Source organism: Musa acuminata, chromosome BXJ2-8 (genome assembly GCF_036884655.1).
Source record: "Musa acuminata AAA Group cultivar baxijiao chromosome BXJ2-8, Cavendish_Baxijiao_AAA, whole genome shotgun sequence".
NCBI classification, from domain to species: Eukaryota; Viridiplantae; Streptophyta; class Magnoliopsida; order Zingiberales; family Musaceae; genus Musa; species Musa acuminata.
This window is the reverse complement of record NC_088345.1, coordinates 13,145,932-13,162,993: the sequence shown is the minus strand read 5'-3', so window position 1 is coordinate 13,162,993 and position 17,062 is coordinate 13,145,932. Positions and strand designations below refer to the sequence as shown.

The 17,062-nt window shown below is 39.7% G+C and overlaps 2 protein-coding genes across 3 annotated transcripts in view; both read left to right on the top strand.

Moving 5' to 3' along the window:
* Positions 1–1,962: 1,962 nt before the first annotated feature.
* LOC135619257 (FCS-Like Zinc finger 2-like) lies at positions 1,963–3,154 on the top strand. The gene is made up of 3 exons (XM_065121103.1): positions 1,963–2,167; positions 2,301–2,659; positions 2,744–3,154. The coding sequence occupies exons 1-3, from the start codon at positions 2,135–2,137 to the stop codon at positions 2,937–2,939; spliced, it is 588 nt and encodes a 195-aa protein (XP_064977175.1). The 5' UTR covers positions 1,963–2,134; the 3' UTR covers positions 2,940–3,154.
* A 7,131-nt stretch (positions 3,155–10,285) lies between these two features.
* The window catches only part of LOC103994598 (uncharacterized), a 103,749-nt gene continuing 96,972 nt past the window's right edge, over positions 10,286–17,062 (top strand). For both annotated transcript variants that reach the window (XM_065121098.1, XM_009414979.3), the window contains exons 1-6: positions 10,286–10,563; positions 12,278–12,381; positions 12,511–12,645; positions 12,737–12,787; positions 14,505–14,599; positions 14,667–14,784. In XM_065121098.1, coding sequence (XP_064977170.1) covers positions 10,467–10,563; positions 12,278–12,381; positions 12,511–12,645; positions 12,737–12,787; positions 14,505–14,599; positions 14,667–14,784 — 600 coding nt within the window. In that variant the 5' untranslated portion in view covers positions 10,286–10,466. The remainder of the gene's footprint in view (positions 10,564–12,277; positions 12,382–12,510; positions 12,646–12,736; positions 12,788–14,504; positions 14,600–14,666; positions 14,785–17,062) is intronic.

Genomic DNA, 17,062 nt, shown 5'->3' with positions numbered 1-17,062 from the left:
TTTGTCCTAAAGGAGGAGGGGAACCCACCATTCGATAGTTGCTTGCAGCTGGACTGCAACAGCCAGGGGACCGATTCACACCTCATCGCCGGGGTTGGGGTTCTTTTTATACTGAGACCCGACGACTCCAAGAGGAAAAATAGTAAGACGATAATTTTTTTATACTGTTTTAATTGCGATAATTAGTCGTCAGTCACGAAAGTGGCCCACCCACACATCGTTTTCTTATTTTTTTTCTATTACTAAATATCAAGCAGGCACCAAAGGTAGTGGACCGATTCCTGCGCCTGTCATCATCCACCCTGCTCGCTTTTATCTCATAGGAACTGGGTCTCGGCAATCCAATTTAAATTCGCATCCAACTCCAAATCTACCTCAAACATCAAATTACACATATAAATTCGCCCTGACATCGATTTCCTCGATGAGACGAGAATACCTCGGCTCATCGTCCACAGGCGGTGGTCCAGCCCTCGCATCTCGGTCACGGGTCGAACGGGACTGGCGTCTCCATCGCTCGTGCCAGCGACCGAGATATTGGGCTTGCCACAACCCCCATTCGATCACATCCATCGGGTTCGTGACAGCTCATCGAAAGGACCAGCATTTGGATCCTGGACGCCCAATTACTTCAACCGTGTCGTCCCATTAATTCCCGTACCCGTCGCATCTCCACCTGTCATTAATCTCGTGGGCCCCGCGTGCCACTCACTCGCCGTGGGGGCTTTCGCTGAAGCCGACCCCTCCTTGGCGCCACACTGGTGGTGCGTAATGAGACGTTTCGCCGGACGTGGACCATGTGCGGGTGCCCATTCCCCATGCCCAAAACCCTGTGGAGCTAACTGCACCGTTACCTTGGTAATACGTCCATCCATGGCCAATGCCCCGTTTCGCCGAAAGCCGCGGGTAGTGGAACCCACCTCTTGTGTTCGTGCCACGGCAACTGTACGGTTAATTACGCCGAATGATGTGGTAACTATCTCGCTCGACCACTTAAAAAGCATTATTAACCAACACCGACACGGTTTTACCGGTTAATCGCAGCCGTACACTGGAATCCATAAGGGCAGCTCGGATCGCGCGCCACGTTCGTCCTGAGTAACGCGTGCTGTCAGTCGAGGAAGGCATCCGCGTAACGGGAATAGGCCAACGGGAGTGACCAGCCTAGGGTGTAGCGCAGGGCGCTTTCGATATTATGAGCTCGGGGCCCACGTCCCACTTGCCGCGCTCCTCACAGGTGGGTGGTGGACCCACGTGGAAAGTTTCTGGGAAAGAAAAAGTAGAAGGCAGTACCGGACAACCCCACCCGGCGAAGGGAACGGAGACGGTGACGTCAAGGAGGTGCGGGCTACCGGGACACCTGCGGGCCGTACATCTGGATGAACCGGCTAGAGGCGGTGCGGTGCGGAGCGTGACGTAACAGGCACGGGAAGTTTCTTCGGGTGCGGGGAGAAGGGGCCCTGCTCTCGTTTCAATTACCAGCATGCCACGACGCCACCGTCCCTCGGGAACGTTCCCGTTATGGCCTCATCGCTGGCGAGGGACCAATTAATGGTTCGATTCTATTGATCCTTAATGACTCTGGCGAGCGGTTTCTCCACGGAAGGGGACAAGTCATCAATTATTGCCCCTGAAGATGTCCTGGCCTCCTCAATTTTGTTTTGGCTGCCTACAAGATTGTGGCAATCTAGGATCGTAGCTCCGGACGGAGAACGAGTCACAGGTGACTAAAGTTTTGGACCTAAAATTCCTATGATGATGCACGGACATAGACATTTTCAAATTAACCCGGAACATGGAACTCGTTGTCTGGTTCCAGAAAAAGAAGCGTCAAATCTAGTATGTATCCGGTGAAGAGTGACATATTACTTGGTTCTTTTTTATGTTTTGTTTACTACAGTTTTTGAATTCGATGATATGCTATATCTCGTTCTCGCATGTACGAAATATAGGATGTCTTGTACTCGAGAGCGAGATAGTTCCGGTGTCTGATACGAAGAAGCTCATCGACCGAGCGCATGGAACCATGGCGGTGGCACGCTGACAAAAAGGGGGTGTCAAGCGGTGGCATTTGGGAACTTGCAACCCAAACACGGATGCAGCGAGAGATACATGACGCCCAAAAGCCTGGCCAATGGGCTCGCAGCGCTCCCAGGCACCACCCGTGGTTTGAAGGCCACCTGTTGCTTCTCCTTCTTGTTCCTTCTTTCTATTTCTCGCTCCCTCTTTCTCTCAGCACGATTATTTATGAGCATTTGCATTTATTTAGTCCCCCCCACTACGCTTGCTCTTTATAACAGCCACCTCACTTGCGTCTCCCCGCCTCCTCCCCACTGCGCCCTCTGCGCCATCAAGAAACAAGGAAAGAAACACCTGTACGGCGACAACAGGAGAGAAAGACCTCCGAACGCCTCAAGCTGATGGAGTCCTCTTCCTTCTCTTGTTCTTCTTCCTCCTCCGCCTCTTCTTCTTCTGCTTCTGATCTCGAGGCTGGACGCGCTGCTCCTTATAATTCCGCCGGAGCGGCGGCGGGATCTCGGTCGCCCAAGGCCAGGTTCTTCTGCGACGGCCTCGACGACGAGGAGCCGCACCACTTCTTGGACTCGTGCTTCCTCTGCGGCAAGCCCCTTGCCGGCAACCGCGACATCTTCATGTACAGGTTCGCCCTTCTTTCTCCCCCTCCTTTCTCCCGCGTCGTTTGTCACGCATGACGGTTGTTATAGTTATTTCGGATGATGCGCAGAGGGGATATGCCGTTCTGTAGCGAGGAGTGCCGGCAGGAGCAGATCGAGATGGATGAAAGCAAGGAGCAGAACCGGAAGGTCCCCCCCAAGGCTTCTTCTTCCAGCAAGGACTCGAGCAAGGGTGGCACTGCCACCGGCCCATCCAAGTCCCACAAGGTCCACGTTAGGGCCGGCACCGCCGTGGTTGCAGGCTAACGGCCAATCGTGAGATATAACACGCGACCAAGAAAGAGAGAGAGAGAGAGTTGAAGCAAGATGGTTCATGTGGGTGCTGGGCAACAAAAGTAGATCGCGTCCGGGGATGCTGTCTTCTTTTAGGATCCTCCATTTTGTCCCCTTTTTCCACCACCCCCCCCTCGTTTGGCTGTTTCTTGAAATAAATGATATTTGATATGAGCCTTTTGAAGGAAGCAGGTGATCAAGTTACATGTGAAGGATAATTACTTTCCTCTCTTCCTTTCTCCCGAGGCAGTTCACAGGTAAGACTCCTATGTAAACCATAGGAAATGGGCAGTTCACAGGAAGAGTAGCCTTAAAAGGAGCGTGGAAATAGATAGTCTATGATTCTTATGCTTGTTTGATGCTTGCACGAAGGAATCGCCTGTCGATGTGATCAAAATCGACTTTCACACATCGGTCGGAGAATAAAATTAGACAAAACCATGTTTGATCTTTTCCGCCCGTGGATTCGATACAGGTTCCATCGAACCATCGTAAGAGTGTCGTCGTGGAACGCTCATACAACAAAACTCGACATGTATTATTATATTCTTTATTCTATGGGGCCAAATCATGACGATGCTTTGTACACAACAGCGTGTGTCGCCACCGTCGGCACCAACATATCCTTCGGTTGACACGGGTCGGGCCGCTTTTACCACCACATCCATCCGAAGTAGGAAATAAGTACTCGAGTTGGACTTCAAATATGTTCCCGTAGGATGAAAAATACTCCACCATTAACGTTTCTTAACGATAGCAGGTTTGGTGTGTTTTCTTTTTACTATGTATGTCCGATATCTTTAAGTCGGATCGCCTATTAATTAATGTTGTTAGTCCATTATTATCCTAGTGAATTTCCATTTGACATGGCGACTGTCCCCATCTGATCAATGGTCCGAGCGTTACCTCTCGACTCTCTTTCTGTTTGAATGAATGCGAGAAAGAAGCATCCATGGAATGGGGGCATGTTGATCCCTATGGTCGTGTTCTGCATCAATCTCGTATCCAAACCACAAGTCAATCTTGACACAAGTGCATGAGTTGTAGGTCATTGTTAATCAATTGAAGGTTGAAAAAATTAAACTTCCAGAACCTTTTCAAGTATGGGCTGTAATAGCCAAGTTGCCTTCATCTTGGAAAGGGTATAAGAAGAAGATTTTACATGACTCCAAGGATATCACTTTGGAGCAAATTTAAAAACATCTTCAAATCGAGGAGGAATCGAGGATGAGAGACAAGAGTGAAAACTCTTTTGATAATATAAAAGCAAATGTTGTGAATCAACCTAACAATTCCAACAAAGGCAAACAAAACAAAGAGAATCATTTTGGCCCCAAAAGGGATTAAAGAGTGGAGGCTGTTTTGTTTGTGAAAAACTTGGTCATTTTGCTAGGGATTGCAGATTTAAAAAGGGCCAGAAACCAGAAGTCAACTCCATTGAGGGAGATGATAATATAATCGCTACAATGAGCAAAGTGAATGCCATATTTGGTAAGGTTTCTGGTTGGTGGTATGATACTTATGCTACCATCCATGTTTGCTATGATAAGACACTCTTTAAGACTTACAAAGAAGTCACAGAAGGGCAAGAGATTCAAATGGGAAATGAAGTTCGTTCTAAGGTGATTGGCAAGGAAAATGTGGAACTTACTTTTACTTCGGGTAACAAAGTCACTCTTACTAATGTTCTTCATGTACCAGATATGAGTAAAAATTTAGTGAGTGGGAATCTCCTTGGCAAACTTGGAATTAAATCTGTATTTGAATCCGGAAAGTTAATTCTATTCCGTAATGGAACTTTTGTTGGAAAAGGCTATTCCGCTGAGGGAATTATCAAATTATCTATTGTTGACAATGATTCTAAATTTAATAAAGATGTTGCTTCTATCTATATTGTTGATTCTTATTCATTATGGCATGATAAATTAGCACATATTTGAACTAGCACCATTAGAAGAATGGTTAAGTGTGACTTAATAAATTATCATTTTGATGATCTTAATAAATATAAAATTTATGTTAAATTAAAGATAATGAATAAATCCTTCAAAAGTGTTAGAAAGATATACTAATTTGTTAGACTTAATACATTCTGATATATGTGAATTAAATGACATATTAACGAGATGAGGTAATAGATATTTTATTACTTTTATAGATGATATATCTATATTCATGTGTACTTATTGAAACATAAAAAATGATGCTTTTAATGCTTTTAAGGCATATAAAACAGAAGTTAAAAATTTAAAAATGTAAAGTTTTAAGAAGTGATAGTGGAGGAGAATACTTTCCTAATGAATTTAACTTGTTTTGTGAACAAGATGGCATAATTCATGAATGTTTATCACCTAGAACACTTGAGCAAAATGGGTTAGCAGAAAGAAAAAATAGAACTTATCTGATTAATGCTATGTTGTTGTATGCTAAATTATCTTATAATTTGTGGGGAGAAGCTTTATTGGCTGCATGTCATATTTTAAATAGAATTTTCTTTAAAAAGAATAAGATCTTTCCATATGAGTCATGGAAAGGAAGACAACCGAACATTGGTTATTTTAAAGTGTGGGGGTGTCTTGTATATTGTAAGAATAATGATCTTCAAACGACAAAAGTGGAACCTAGAGGAATTAAATGTGCATTTATAGGTTATGCCTCAAATAGCAAAGCATATAGACTTCTTAATTTAAAGTCTAATATTATAATAGAATCTCGAGATGTGGAGTTCTTTGAACATTTAATGACTTCAAGTAATAATGTTCATCCTCCAACTAGTGAAGAGTCATCAGTGGAAACATCTCAAAAGGTTGGTGAGCAACCTAATATTCCTTTGATTGAACATCAATCAAGTTCACAAGAGATTAGAGAGCAATCTTATGAATTAAGGAGAAGCACTCGTGTACAAAAAGTAAAAACATTAAGATCGGATGAGATTAATTCTCAAAGTATTTTTTTTTACATTGTAGAAGGAATTAATGAGAGAGTCTTAAAAACAATTCCTCTTGTTTTACAAGTGGAAGATGATCCTAAAATGTTTAAAGAAGCTATGGCCTCTCGTGATGCTGCTTTTTGGAAAGATGCTATTAATGATGAGATGGATTCTATTATGTCAAACCACACTTGGGAACTTGTCGATTTACCTTTTGCCTCTAAACCTATTAGTTGTAGATGGGTATTTTGTAGGAAGTATCATACAAATGGTTCTCTCCAAACGTTTAAAGCAAGATTAGTTACTAAAAGATTTTGACCAAAGGAAGGAATAGATTATTTTGACACATATGCTCCTGTGGCTATGATCACATCTATTAGAATTATTTTTACTTTAACATCAATTTTTGATCTTTATGTTCATCAAATGGATGTCAAAATGATATTTCTAAATGGAGACCTCAATGAGGAGGTATATATAGAACAACCCAAAGGTTTTGTTCTACCGGGAAATGAACATAAAGTGTGTAAACTTATTAAGTTATTGTATGGTTTAAAGCAGGCTCCAAAATAGTGGCATGAGAAATTTGATGCAATAATTCTTTCTAATGAATTTATTCATAATATTGAAGATAAACGTGTTTATCTCAAAACTTGTGATGACTAAATGGTTATAGTTTGCCTTTATATTGATGATATGCTAATAGTGAGCAACGACATAAAAGGTATCGTAGAAACAAAGAGGTTTCTATCTTCAACATTTAAGATGAAAGATATTTGGCAAGTTGATACTATACTAGGTATCAAGGTAAAAAGAAATAGTGGAGTATATGTTTTGAGTCAAACTCATTACATAGAGAAAGTAATGGAGAAATTCAGTCACTTAAAAATCAAAGAAGCAAATACCCTATTTGACCCAAGTATCAAATTAGCCAAAAATGTTGGAAGAACAGTGGCTCAATTAGAATATTCAAGTGCTATAGAAAGTCTTATGTATGCAACGCAGGGCACAAGACCTGATATAGCATTTGCAGTTAGTAAATTGAGTAAATTTACTAGCAATCCAAATGTAGAGCATTGGAAGACTATTGAAAGAGTTCTTGGGTACCTTAAATGAACCAAAGATTATGGCCTACAATACTCAAAATTTTCTGCTATTTTAGAAGGATATACTCATGCAAGTTTGATATCAAGTTTTGAAGATAACAAATCCACTACTAGTTGGGTGTTCACCTTGGGAGGTGGCGCTGTTTCTTAGAAGAGTAAGAAACAAACATGTATAACTCACTCAACTATGGAATCAGAATTTGTTGCTCTAGCAGATGCAAAAAAGGAAGCTGAATAGTTGAGGGACTTTCTATTAAAAATTTCATTGACTTCTAAGAGTGTGAATTCAATTTCTATACTTTATGATAGTCAAGCCACTTTAGCTCGTGCGTATAGTAAGATATATAATAGAAAGTCAAGACATATAAGTCTTAGACATGATTGCGTGAGGAAATTAATCAAGAGTGGGATTATTTCACTCACATTTGTGAAAACAAATGAGAATTTGACTGATCCATTCACCAAACATATTATAAGAGAAGTTGTAAGATCAACATCAAAATGGATTGAGCTAAAACTCCTTGAATAAAAGATCCACCAATGATAGCAACCTTACTTAACAATATGAAATGAGTAATGAAGAGTTCAAAGGATAAGAACAAGTTATTGATATGTAGAGTGGTTCAGCACTTTGAAATATTTTACGAGTCCCATCTAAAGATGTTAATGTACTGGTTGTCACCGAATGAGGGTTTAGTTAATTATACTCTTAATGAAGTTCAGTAAGTTAGGACAAGTATCTCAAAGAGTGACAAAGATACTATAAGAACTTCACCTATATGAACTTAGAAGTGGTGTCGCTTCGATTGAGAGTTGGAGTTTTCTCTCATAAAAGTTCATGAACTTGGATGAGCCCAAGGCCATAATAGGGCTGAGTGAGATTTTATGAGGAATACAAGGATGTTATATTTATGTGTGTGGTATCACTGATGTTGTCATTAAAAATAATAAATTCAAAGCATTTATGCTATTTGAGATTTCAACTTCACTTTGTGATGCTTAGGTAATATTTAAATCGAAAGATATATTATTTTATTTATAAATACTATTTAATCACTTGGAGAAAATTTTAAATTTGAACAAGTGGGGGATTGTTATAAATTATTCAAATTAAAAAGAATTTTTTTTTAATGATTTATTTGAAAAGGTGGTTTCTTTTGTAGTTATTTTGAAATTTATTTTTCGGTTGTATCTTTTGAGAAAAATATCTATAAATAAGTATTTGAGGATAAATAATGAAGACATCTTTTTCGTACTCTTCTTCTTTACTCTCCAAGTGATTGAATTAGACATTCTCTAATTTCTCTTTGAAGATTCTTTATTGTTTACTCAATACAGATCTTCTGAAGGTTTGTCATATCCACTAAAACTATTTGCATCAAACCCATAGCAATCTTATCGAGAAAATAGTACAAATATCATTTTTAGGAAAGTGTTTATACACGTTTCAAGCCTAAATCTATTTCGTAAAGTATTCTTGATCTTGTGTTTGTTATTTGTTTCCATAGTATTTTCATCATCTTCTTTGTCGATTTTTTCCAACCGCAAATGTATGTGAAGTTCGATCCGTATCGTGTCCATTTATCGATCAACCACGTACCAGACTTTTGGTTTCTTCGAAACGGCCAGGGAAGGTCGTTTGTGGTTTAACGGGCCAGATTTGTCATTGGATCCAAAATTTCGGCCTATAGATGCTTCGGACCGGTCCATCTGGACGCGACAACCGATACAAACAGTGTGGACCCATCTTTAGCCCACCACGTCGCGCCCAGATAACTGACTCAAGTGCTTTGCGTGCTGGCGGATGATACTGTGGAATGCAACGTCCCCCTCCCCATCACTCTAAATCACCACAGTACCCCTCATATATATATATATATATAACTATTAAATACAATTATTAGTTATCAAATTAGATTTTTTTAAAAAATAATTTATTTATTTTATATATTTGGCATTGTTATATTTAAAGAGATGAATATAAACATCACGTCAATGAAATAAATGCAAGTGTTAAAACACAGAATCTTTGTTCTCCAAGGTTTTGAAGATTAAGTCATAAATTTTAGCACCAGGAATTGATCAGGTTCAATAACGCATCGAGTAATAATGCATCGAACGTGTGATATAATACGATTTAAATGGTGACGTGATGTATTCGTATTTTTTTTATAAAATAAAAAAAAATATTGATAATTATCGAGATAACACAAGGTGCTATCAGTAGCAATAGTTTCTTAAGATCATCAAACATTATTCGGAAGAGAAAAGTCGATCTAATTGGTGACACGAGGTACTTGGTTGGCATATTAATTATAATCATCAGATAATATAATTAATATTTTTATACATCGTATCGACCACATAAGATTAGTTATAGTTTTGATACAAAATTTGTCATCACGTGAATAGATTGTTGAATATATCAAAACTGATCATCCCCAAAACCTGCAACATGGATGTCACGTGTTTCCCAATCGCTTGGTACGACATGCACGTGAAACCAACTGTTGACTTGATTGGTAGATGGGATCATAGGGGCACCCACATCGATAAGTGATTTCAGTTTAATTGGGCGGGCCCGTTCACGTGATTCACAGATGTATAGTCTTCATCCCCATTCGTTCAGAGGTACATCCATGAACGTTTCGTCTCTCATCTCCTACGTATATGAACAGGTGCCGCTGTCCCGAGAGGGAAACGAGATCACTCTTTTACTGTAGAGAGATATGGCTTCTCACCCTCGCACATGAGTTTTGGTCGGACATAATAAGCTTAGGCAATGGCGATCATCTTTTTTTCCTTATCCAAAGAAAAAGTAAAGAAGATTCAGCGTAGCAATCATCGCAATGTAAAAGCTCGTCTGAAATCTACCGATCTAACCCACAAAACTAAGGGAGACGCCAACAAATTAGCTACAAAAAGAGGGGTCTTCGAAACAAATTGAAGTCAACCTACGATAAGGCTGAATTCTTGATCTGCACAGGACCCAAAACTTGTCACTTATTAATCTGAATTTGGAGTACTGAAATTGGACATGCATTATGGATTCGGAACCCAATCGTAATCCGAATTAGCGAAGTAATTTGTCGACCTCAACTGAGGCATCCTTTCAAATTACCCCAAAATAAAAATGATTGTAGGAGCGGATAAAAAGAAAATAAAATATGTTACCAATAAGCACATCGCAGGGGTATTTTCGACACTTACTACGCGCATGACGTCGGCGCCAGCCCTCCGCTTCTCCTCGCAATGTATAAGGCGGTCGCTAGTCGCAGGCCCTCTCGTCAAGCAAACTCTGAAATCTTCTCGTCTCTTCGAACCCGATCCTTCTCTCCCTTTTCCACCCTCCCATTCGTCGACGATCGCGTCGCAGTTCTCGAAATATGCGGCGGTCGGCGGGAAGTCGATGATCGACCGATCGATCGAGCGGAGTAGTAGCAGTGGAAGAAGAAGAAGAAGAAGATGTTGGAGGACAAGGTCGCCTTCTTGCTTCAGAAGTACCTCGGCAACTACGTACGCGGCCTCAGCAAGGAGGCCCTCAAGATCAGCGTCTGGCAAGGTAAATAAAATCACGAAACCTGGAAAAAAAAATGCCCTACTGTACTGGAATCAGGTTCTCGATCGCTGTTCTTTTCCTTCTTGTGCTCGTTTCTTGATGTCTCATGCCCTAGAGAGAACGATTTGGTAGGGAGTAATTTGTCCCTCAATGCGTAATAAATCGAGAAAGAATAGAAACCGTACCACTTTGCGGGGATTAGGTTCTTTATTGCTTTTCTTCTCTTTCATTACTGTCTCTCCGATGTCTGATAACGATTTGCTGGGGAATAGTTGGTTGTTGCTCTATTTCTGGAGAATTCTGCACCGCGAGTGGATTTCAAGATTGTAATTATGGGAATTATGGTTAATCTACTCTGGAGTTGTATTTGCGTTTTGATTGGGGAATTATTTCGCTGGTGGTACCAATGACATTTGGGGTTCCAGTTCTTCGATTCGTTTGTCTGTTGGTAATTGCACGTGCATTGTGTTCACCACCTTGACTTCTCTGTTTTTCAGCTTCACTAGGCCACTGTTCTGATAAAGAATTTGTTGTGCAACAAGTAAAATGTGGATTGTACCACGTTTTGCTTATCCTTTTCTTTTGAATATTAACTATTTGGCAGTCGATGAAGGCATGGTTTGTTGCCTTCATTACATCAACATCAGATAACGACATGTCAAGGATTAGATAAAAGCGAAATGCAAAATGTTAGGGTACATGTTAGTGCAAAATGTTCATTTCTTGCTTGTGATCATTGAAATTAGTTCACGTGCTTTTGCATTTCAAGCGCCATTGAATTGAGGTTTTGATGTTGAGGCTTGATCAGTCACTCAAGGATATCACCATGATACTTAAATGCACTCGAGGATGCAACCATCTACATGAACAGATCTACTGCAGCACCACCTTTTATGAGGGAAGATCTTCATGATATATGGGTTAGACCTACTTCATGTAATTCAGCTTTGGATCTATCCATCTAGAGGATGAGACTGTCCATTGTGAGATAGAGTTTTTGGAGGATGGTTGCGGGATATGCTTCCTGGGTTTGGAAGAAATCACACAAGGCTAGATGCGATGTTAATTTAGGCAGAGAAAGGGATTGGTTGTGGCAGTTCTTTTGTTATTTTCTGTTCTTTCACATGCAGGAGGGAAACAAGTTGAGCTTCGGAACAGCTATTTGAGGCAAAAAAAAAAAAAAAAAAAACAGTCTTATTGTTGCTTAGATGGGCACTTTTGTTGAATAATACAATTTCTAATGGTTAGCTGCAAATGCATCTTGTGAACGATGATAATATAAGGACATTAAGTTTGAACACTGGGTAATGGAGCTATTTGTGCTCCTATCACATGGTAATTTCCATTATTTCTAAAGGAGGCTGTGACAATATGACATGCATTTAAGGTACTATCAATGGATATACATGTGGCATCATAGGATGTTCAAAATGTTACTAAAGAACATTTGGAAAGGATGAACCCAGCGCACAAGGTTGTCACTGATGTGGGGTCTGGGAGGGAAAAGATATGTAGCTTTTACTAAATCAGGTAAAAGTTTGGGATGATATAACCTCAAGTGATTAGTAGAAAATCCTAATTGGAGCTAAAGGACCTATTTAGTGTTTAATATTTATTTAGCTTTTCTAGCAGCTTTATTTTCTTTCTTTATTAGAGATCTTGTATCTAGTGTCCAGCAAGTACTATTAATTTTCTTCTTTTTTAATTTGGAATGCAGGGGATGTGGAACTATCAAACATGCAATTGAGGCCAGAGGCCCTTAATGCTTTGAAGCTGCCTGTTAAAGTTAAAGCAGGTTTTCTTGGATCTGTGAAGCTGAAGGTTAGCAAAAAGAAAGTTCTCGTAGCCATTTCATTATTTTCATTTTCCTAGCTACAAAATAGACTTCTCATTTAGTGTAAGAAAGATTCGACTTCTAATGTGGATGCCTCTTTATTATTCTTCATTCAGGTTCCATGGAGTCGATTGGGACAAGAACCAGTTCTGGTTTATCTTGATCGAATCCTTTTATTAGCTGAACCTGCAACACAAATTGAAGGTTGTAGTGAAGATGCTGTCCAAGAAGCCAAGAAGAATCAAGTGAAGGTAAAAATCAGCCTATCGTCTTCATTCTTGTCAACTATGAGTTAGAAGTTCCATATGATATTTTGATTAATTATATTATCTTCTTAACTAGGAACTGGAAATGAAGCTGTTGGAGAGTGAGCAGCAGCTCAAATCTGAAATGGTGTGTTCCACTAATTATTTTGATTTTTTGAATTTTTTTGTTCATTTTGAGATGATAAATATGTATGCCTGAATATGCACGCGCGCGCGCGCACACACACACATATATAATATTTACTATTTATGTATGTGTATTATCAAACTTGTCACTAGTCAACCTGTTATGGAATCACTTCTCAAAGTCTCCAAGATCTTCAATAGAAGATCGAAAATCATAGTTCCAAACCATTGAAGTTAATTTAGATCCACTACAATATCTTTCTACCAAAGATTATGATCTGTGAAGTTGATTGCATTGTATATCCATTAACTTGTGAAGAACTAAATTTTCTCTATGCTTCACTTGGTGAATGGGTAAATGAATTGGAGATCCTTGGTTATTGATATGGGAACAACTTAGAGGGGGTAAAAATCACACTAGAAGTCTGGGTTGTTTGTTTGCAAATTGATGTTCGGTCTTGATTTGAATGGAAAAATCATTTTGCTGGTCAGCCTGAGAGAAACAATGTTTATCTATATGTGTATATGGAGTAGGAGGTTCCTACAGGCAGTCTCTTGTTTAATTTGAATTTATTTCGTTCATACAATGTTTGGTAAATCATTTACATAATTGGTAGTTGAGACTTGAGACCTTACAGGTTGTTGTTACTTCTACTTTTGTATATTTTTATGATCTATGGTTGTCTGGTTTTCTATATTTTGAGAATAGATAGGCTAGGGCAGATCTCTTGAAACTGTCATATATATATATGTATGCATATACATATATATATATATATATATATATATATATATATACACATATATATATGTATGCATGTATGTATATATACACACACACACACTATATATATATATATATATATATATATATACATACATACATATGTATGCCTTGGCAACCTAGACTATTTACATGTATGCTATGTCAATCCAGTTGTGGATGATGTTATTCATGGCAACTGCTCAATTTTTTCACTAAATTAGGTTTAACTTGATAGGAAATTAGGAATTACGTCTGATGCTCTGTTGCTGGTTTGTATGGTATTCCAAATTTACCTCATTGAAAACTTATATAAAGTTTTTCAGATACAAAAAAAATATTAATGTTTTTTTTCATTGAAAATTTATGGCACATGCCATGCTGCTGCTGATGCTCACAACTTAGCATAATGATTTTTTGGATAGATCACAATTTGCGAAAAGTAAGATAAGTATGCAGTAATGTAAAATCTAAATTTCATCTTGAAAAAGACTGCTTTTGTAGTTATTATATTATTTAGGGGGCAATTTTTTTGTCAACTTGCATAGAAGTAAAAAATACTTGGTGTCCTTCGATAATATAAACTTCACATTCCAACTGTTTGTTTTTTTTTAAGGAATCTAATGCAAAAAAGCTTTCATAAATGGACTTGAAATATATGTAAGTTTTTAAATTTTTATAGGGATCTCCTACATATCTTCTTTTCGATTGGCAATTCTGAACAGAAAATTTTGTTTGGCGTACGTCTGAAAATTTGCTTCTGTGATAATTACGACTTTTGCATTAAAACTGGGTTTGATTGGCAAATTATTTGTTAACCACTTTGCTTGTCTATGGTACAATTAACATTGTAAGTTCATACCAAACAGTTAAAGGCATTATTGCATTATTCAATTTCAGAATTAGTGGATTTTGCTCCATCATTTGCTTTTGTAACTGACATTCGTTTTTAAAGAATACATCATGGCTAGGATCATTGATTAACACTATCATCGGAAATCTCAAGCTCTCCATTACCAATATACATATAAGATATGAAGACACAGAAAGGTACACTTTCTCGTCTTGTGATTGCTGATTTTTCAATGTATTGAGGTCTTATTGTTTATTTCCACAGCAATCCTGGCCATCCATTTGCAGCAGCTTTGAAACTTGCAAGGCTTTCTGCAGTGACCATAGATGATTTTGGTAAGGAAACCTTTGCTACTGGTGGTGCTCTGGATCGAATTCAAAAGGTAATTTGTTTGTCTTATGCTCCTGCTGCAAAATTTAATTTTCTTATCAATTAATTTTTTTATGCTCATTAGTTGATTCTTATTCATATTAGGGTTCTTAATTTTGATGTGCACTGCTCGGTAAGTACAGTACGTACTAGTCCGAGAGGATACTAGTACGTGGACCATCCTCTACCAAGCGATACCAGTGTTTTGACCTTGTATCGCTATCGAGCGATACAAGGTATGTACCGGGTGGTAATGGTCGAAATCCGACCGTTACCAAGGTGTACCGGTCGGTACGTCCTAAATTTCGATAATTACCGAAGTGTACCGGTTGGTACACCTTAGATTTCAATCGTTACCGATGTGTACCGATCGGTATTATTGGGAAACCTAGACAAAGCATCATATGCGCAGCGGAAGAACAAAAAAGCAAAATCCCAGATTTCTTAAAGAAAAAAGTTTCTCATCATCGTGCAAAGAATGGTGCGTAAAACAAAACACAAAACTGAAACCGCGTGTATCAAGTGAGATTTGTTATCTAGGGAGATTGTTTATCTTTATAAAATCCTAGATCTGTAGGAGTGGATGAAGGAGGTCAATTGTCCTCCTCTCCAACGGTGATCCACACAGTAGATGCGGCGAAGACGGTCCTCAAATTGCTGCACGATCTTCCTCTCCACGTGCACTATGTGATCAAGAAGGGGCCGGCTCTTCTTGTTGTCCACACGCCCCAAATTGGGGCTATCGGTTAGGGAGGAGAATAGGAGGTAGCAGCCAAAAATGGTTTAATCTATGCCCCTTTGGTTCCCTCCTATTTATAGAGGTCCCAGTCAACTTAACCCTAATGGATCCTGCCCAATTAGGTATTTGATTTCCATCAAACTATCCAAGCCTATTAGATTAGTGGATTTATACCTAAGAAACTCTTATTAGCTTTTATTAGATCTTTTCCACAAGATCTAATAATTCAGGGGCTTATTGGATATCCAATAAGTTAGGGGCTCCAGCGAATATCTCATATCCGAACCTCTACTCGCCGCGACACCTACCATATGTGTATAACCCTTTAGGCCCAATATCGAGCTGGCCATGAGTCATACTTGTCAGAACTCCTTCTGACTCAGTGAATTATCATCTTTTATAATAATTCACTCGACTTATCGACTATGGACGTACCAAGCGACTACGCCGCGGTCCCCAGACGATACAGGGGAATCCAATCCATTGGACCTGTCTGTCCTCAGTTACCGTGTATCTATAGTCCCTCATTCATCTAATATCCCAAAGACTGTACACCGAGTATGGTGTTGTCAGGCCCATACGGAATCTACTTGAGTCTCGCTCTAATCAGATTCTCTCGGAGAACTCTTTTTATTTCAATCCGAATGACCTTGGCCAGGGATTTGCCTGAGCAAGAACATATTGGATATTCTTCTCGTAATATCGAGAGCGGATGGTTCTCTGTCGACACTCAATTGCCCTCGTAAGGTTGGCTACCACTCTCGATAATCGGTTGTGCTAGATCTGGAACCTCTATACCTATAAGTTCGGTATCAAAGAACAAAGTACTTAAACGGGACATCATTTGTGTCTCAAGTCTAAGGACTAAACATACAATTGAGACTACGAAATCGCTGTCTGAGAATGAGGCAAGGTATGCAATACCGTACTATATCGGTGTTTCGAGGTTGGCTCGGTACGGTATGGTATCGTGTACCGAGCGGTACGCTAGGGCGTACCGTGTGGTACACCTAATTTACGTGTAAAACCCTCCGAAAATACCTGAAAAAAAAAAGTTAAAATAGGTTTCTTAAGTTAGAAATAAATATAGTAATAGCATAAGTTTAGCAAAATCAATGTAAATTAGGTAAGAATAGTATCACATTTCTTTTTCGGGCTTTGAAGAATATCTTGTGCAAGGCAGTGATTGAAAGAGGCGCTCGCCTAGGCGCTCGGGCGAGGCGAGGTGAGGCCCGAGCGCCTCGCTAATATCCCAGGTGGCGCGCTTCAAACAGGCGCCGCCTGGGCGCTCGCCCGAGCCCAGGCGCTGGGTACTTCGGGTGAGCGCCTAGGTAAACCAAGTGACCGAACCAGGATTTTAGGTCTGGTTCGGTTTTGGTTTGGTTGTTAGTTGGTTCAATCGAACCAACTAAACCGATATAACCCTTACCCAACCCTAACCCGCTGCCGCTGTCGCTCCTGATCTCGCTGCTCGTCACTCCTGCTCTCGCTGCTGCTGCTCGTCGCTGTCGCTGTCGCTGCTCGCGCCTCCTGCGAGCCCTCCAACTGCTCA

What these genes read in the sequence shown, in the direction of transcription:
- LOC135619257 (XM_065121103.1), top strand. Translation starts at nt 2,135, where the DNA reads ATGGGCTCGCAGCGCTCCCAGGCACCACCCGTG. An exon ending in GCTCCCAGGCACCACCCGTG is followed by an intron (nt 2,168 to 2,300) that starts GTTTGAAGGCCA and finishes TCTTTATAACAG; the next exon opens with CCACCTCACTTGCGTCTCCC. An exon ending in CGCGACATCTTCATGTACAG is followed by an intron (nt 2,660 to 2,743) that starts GTTCGCCCTTCT and finishes GATGATGCGCAG; the next exon opens with AGGGGATATGCCGTTCTGTA.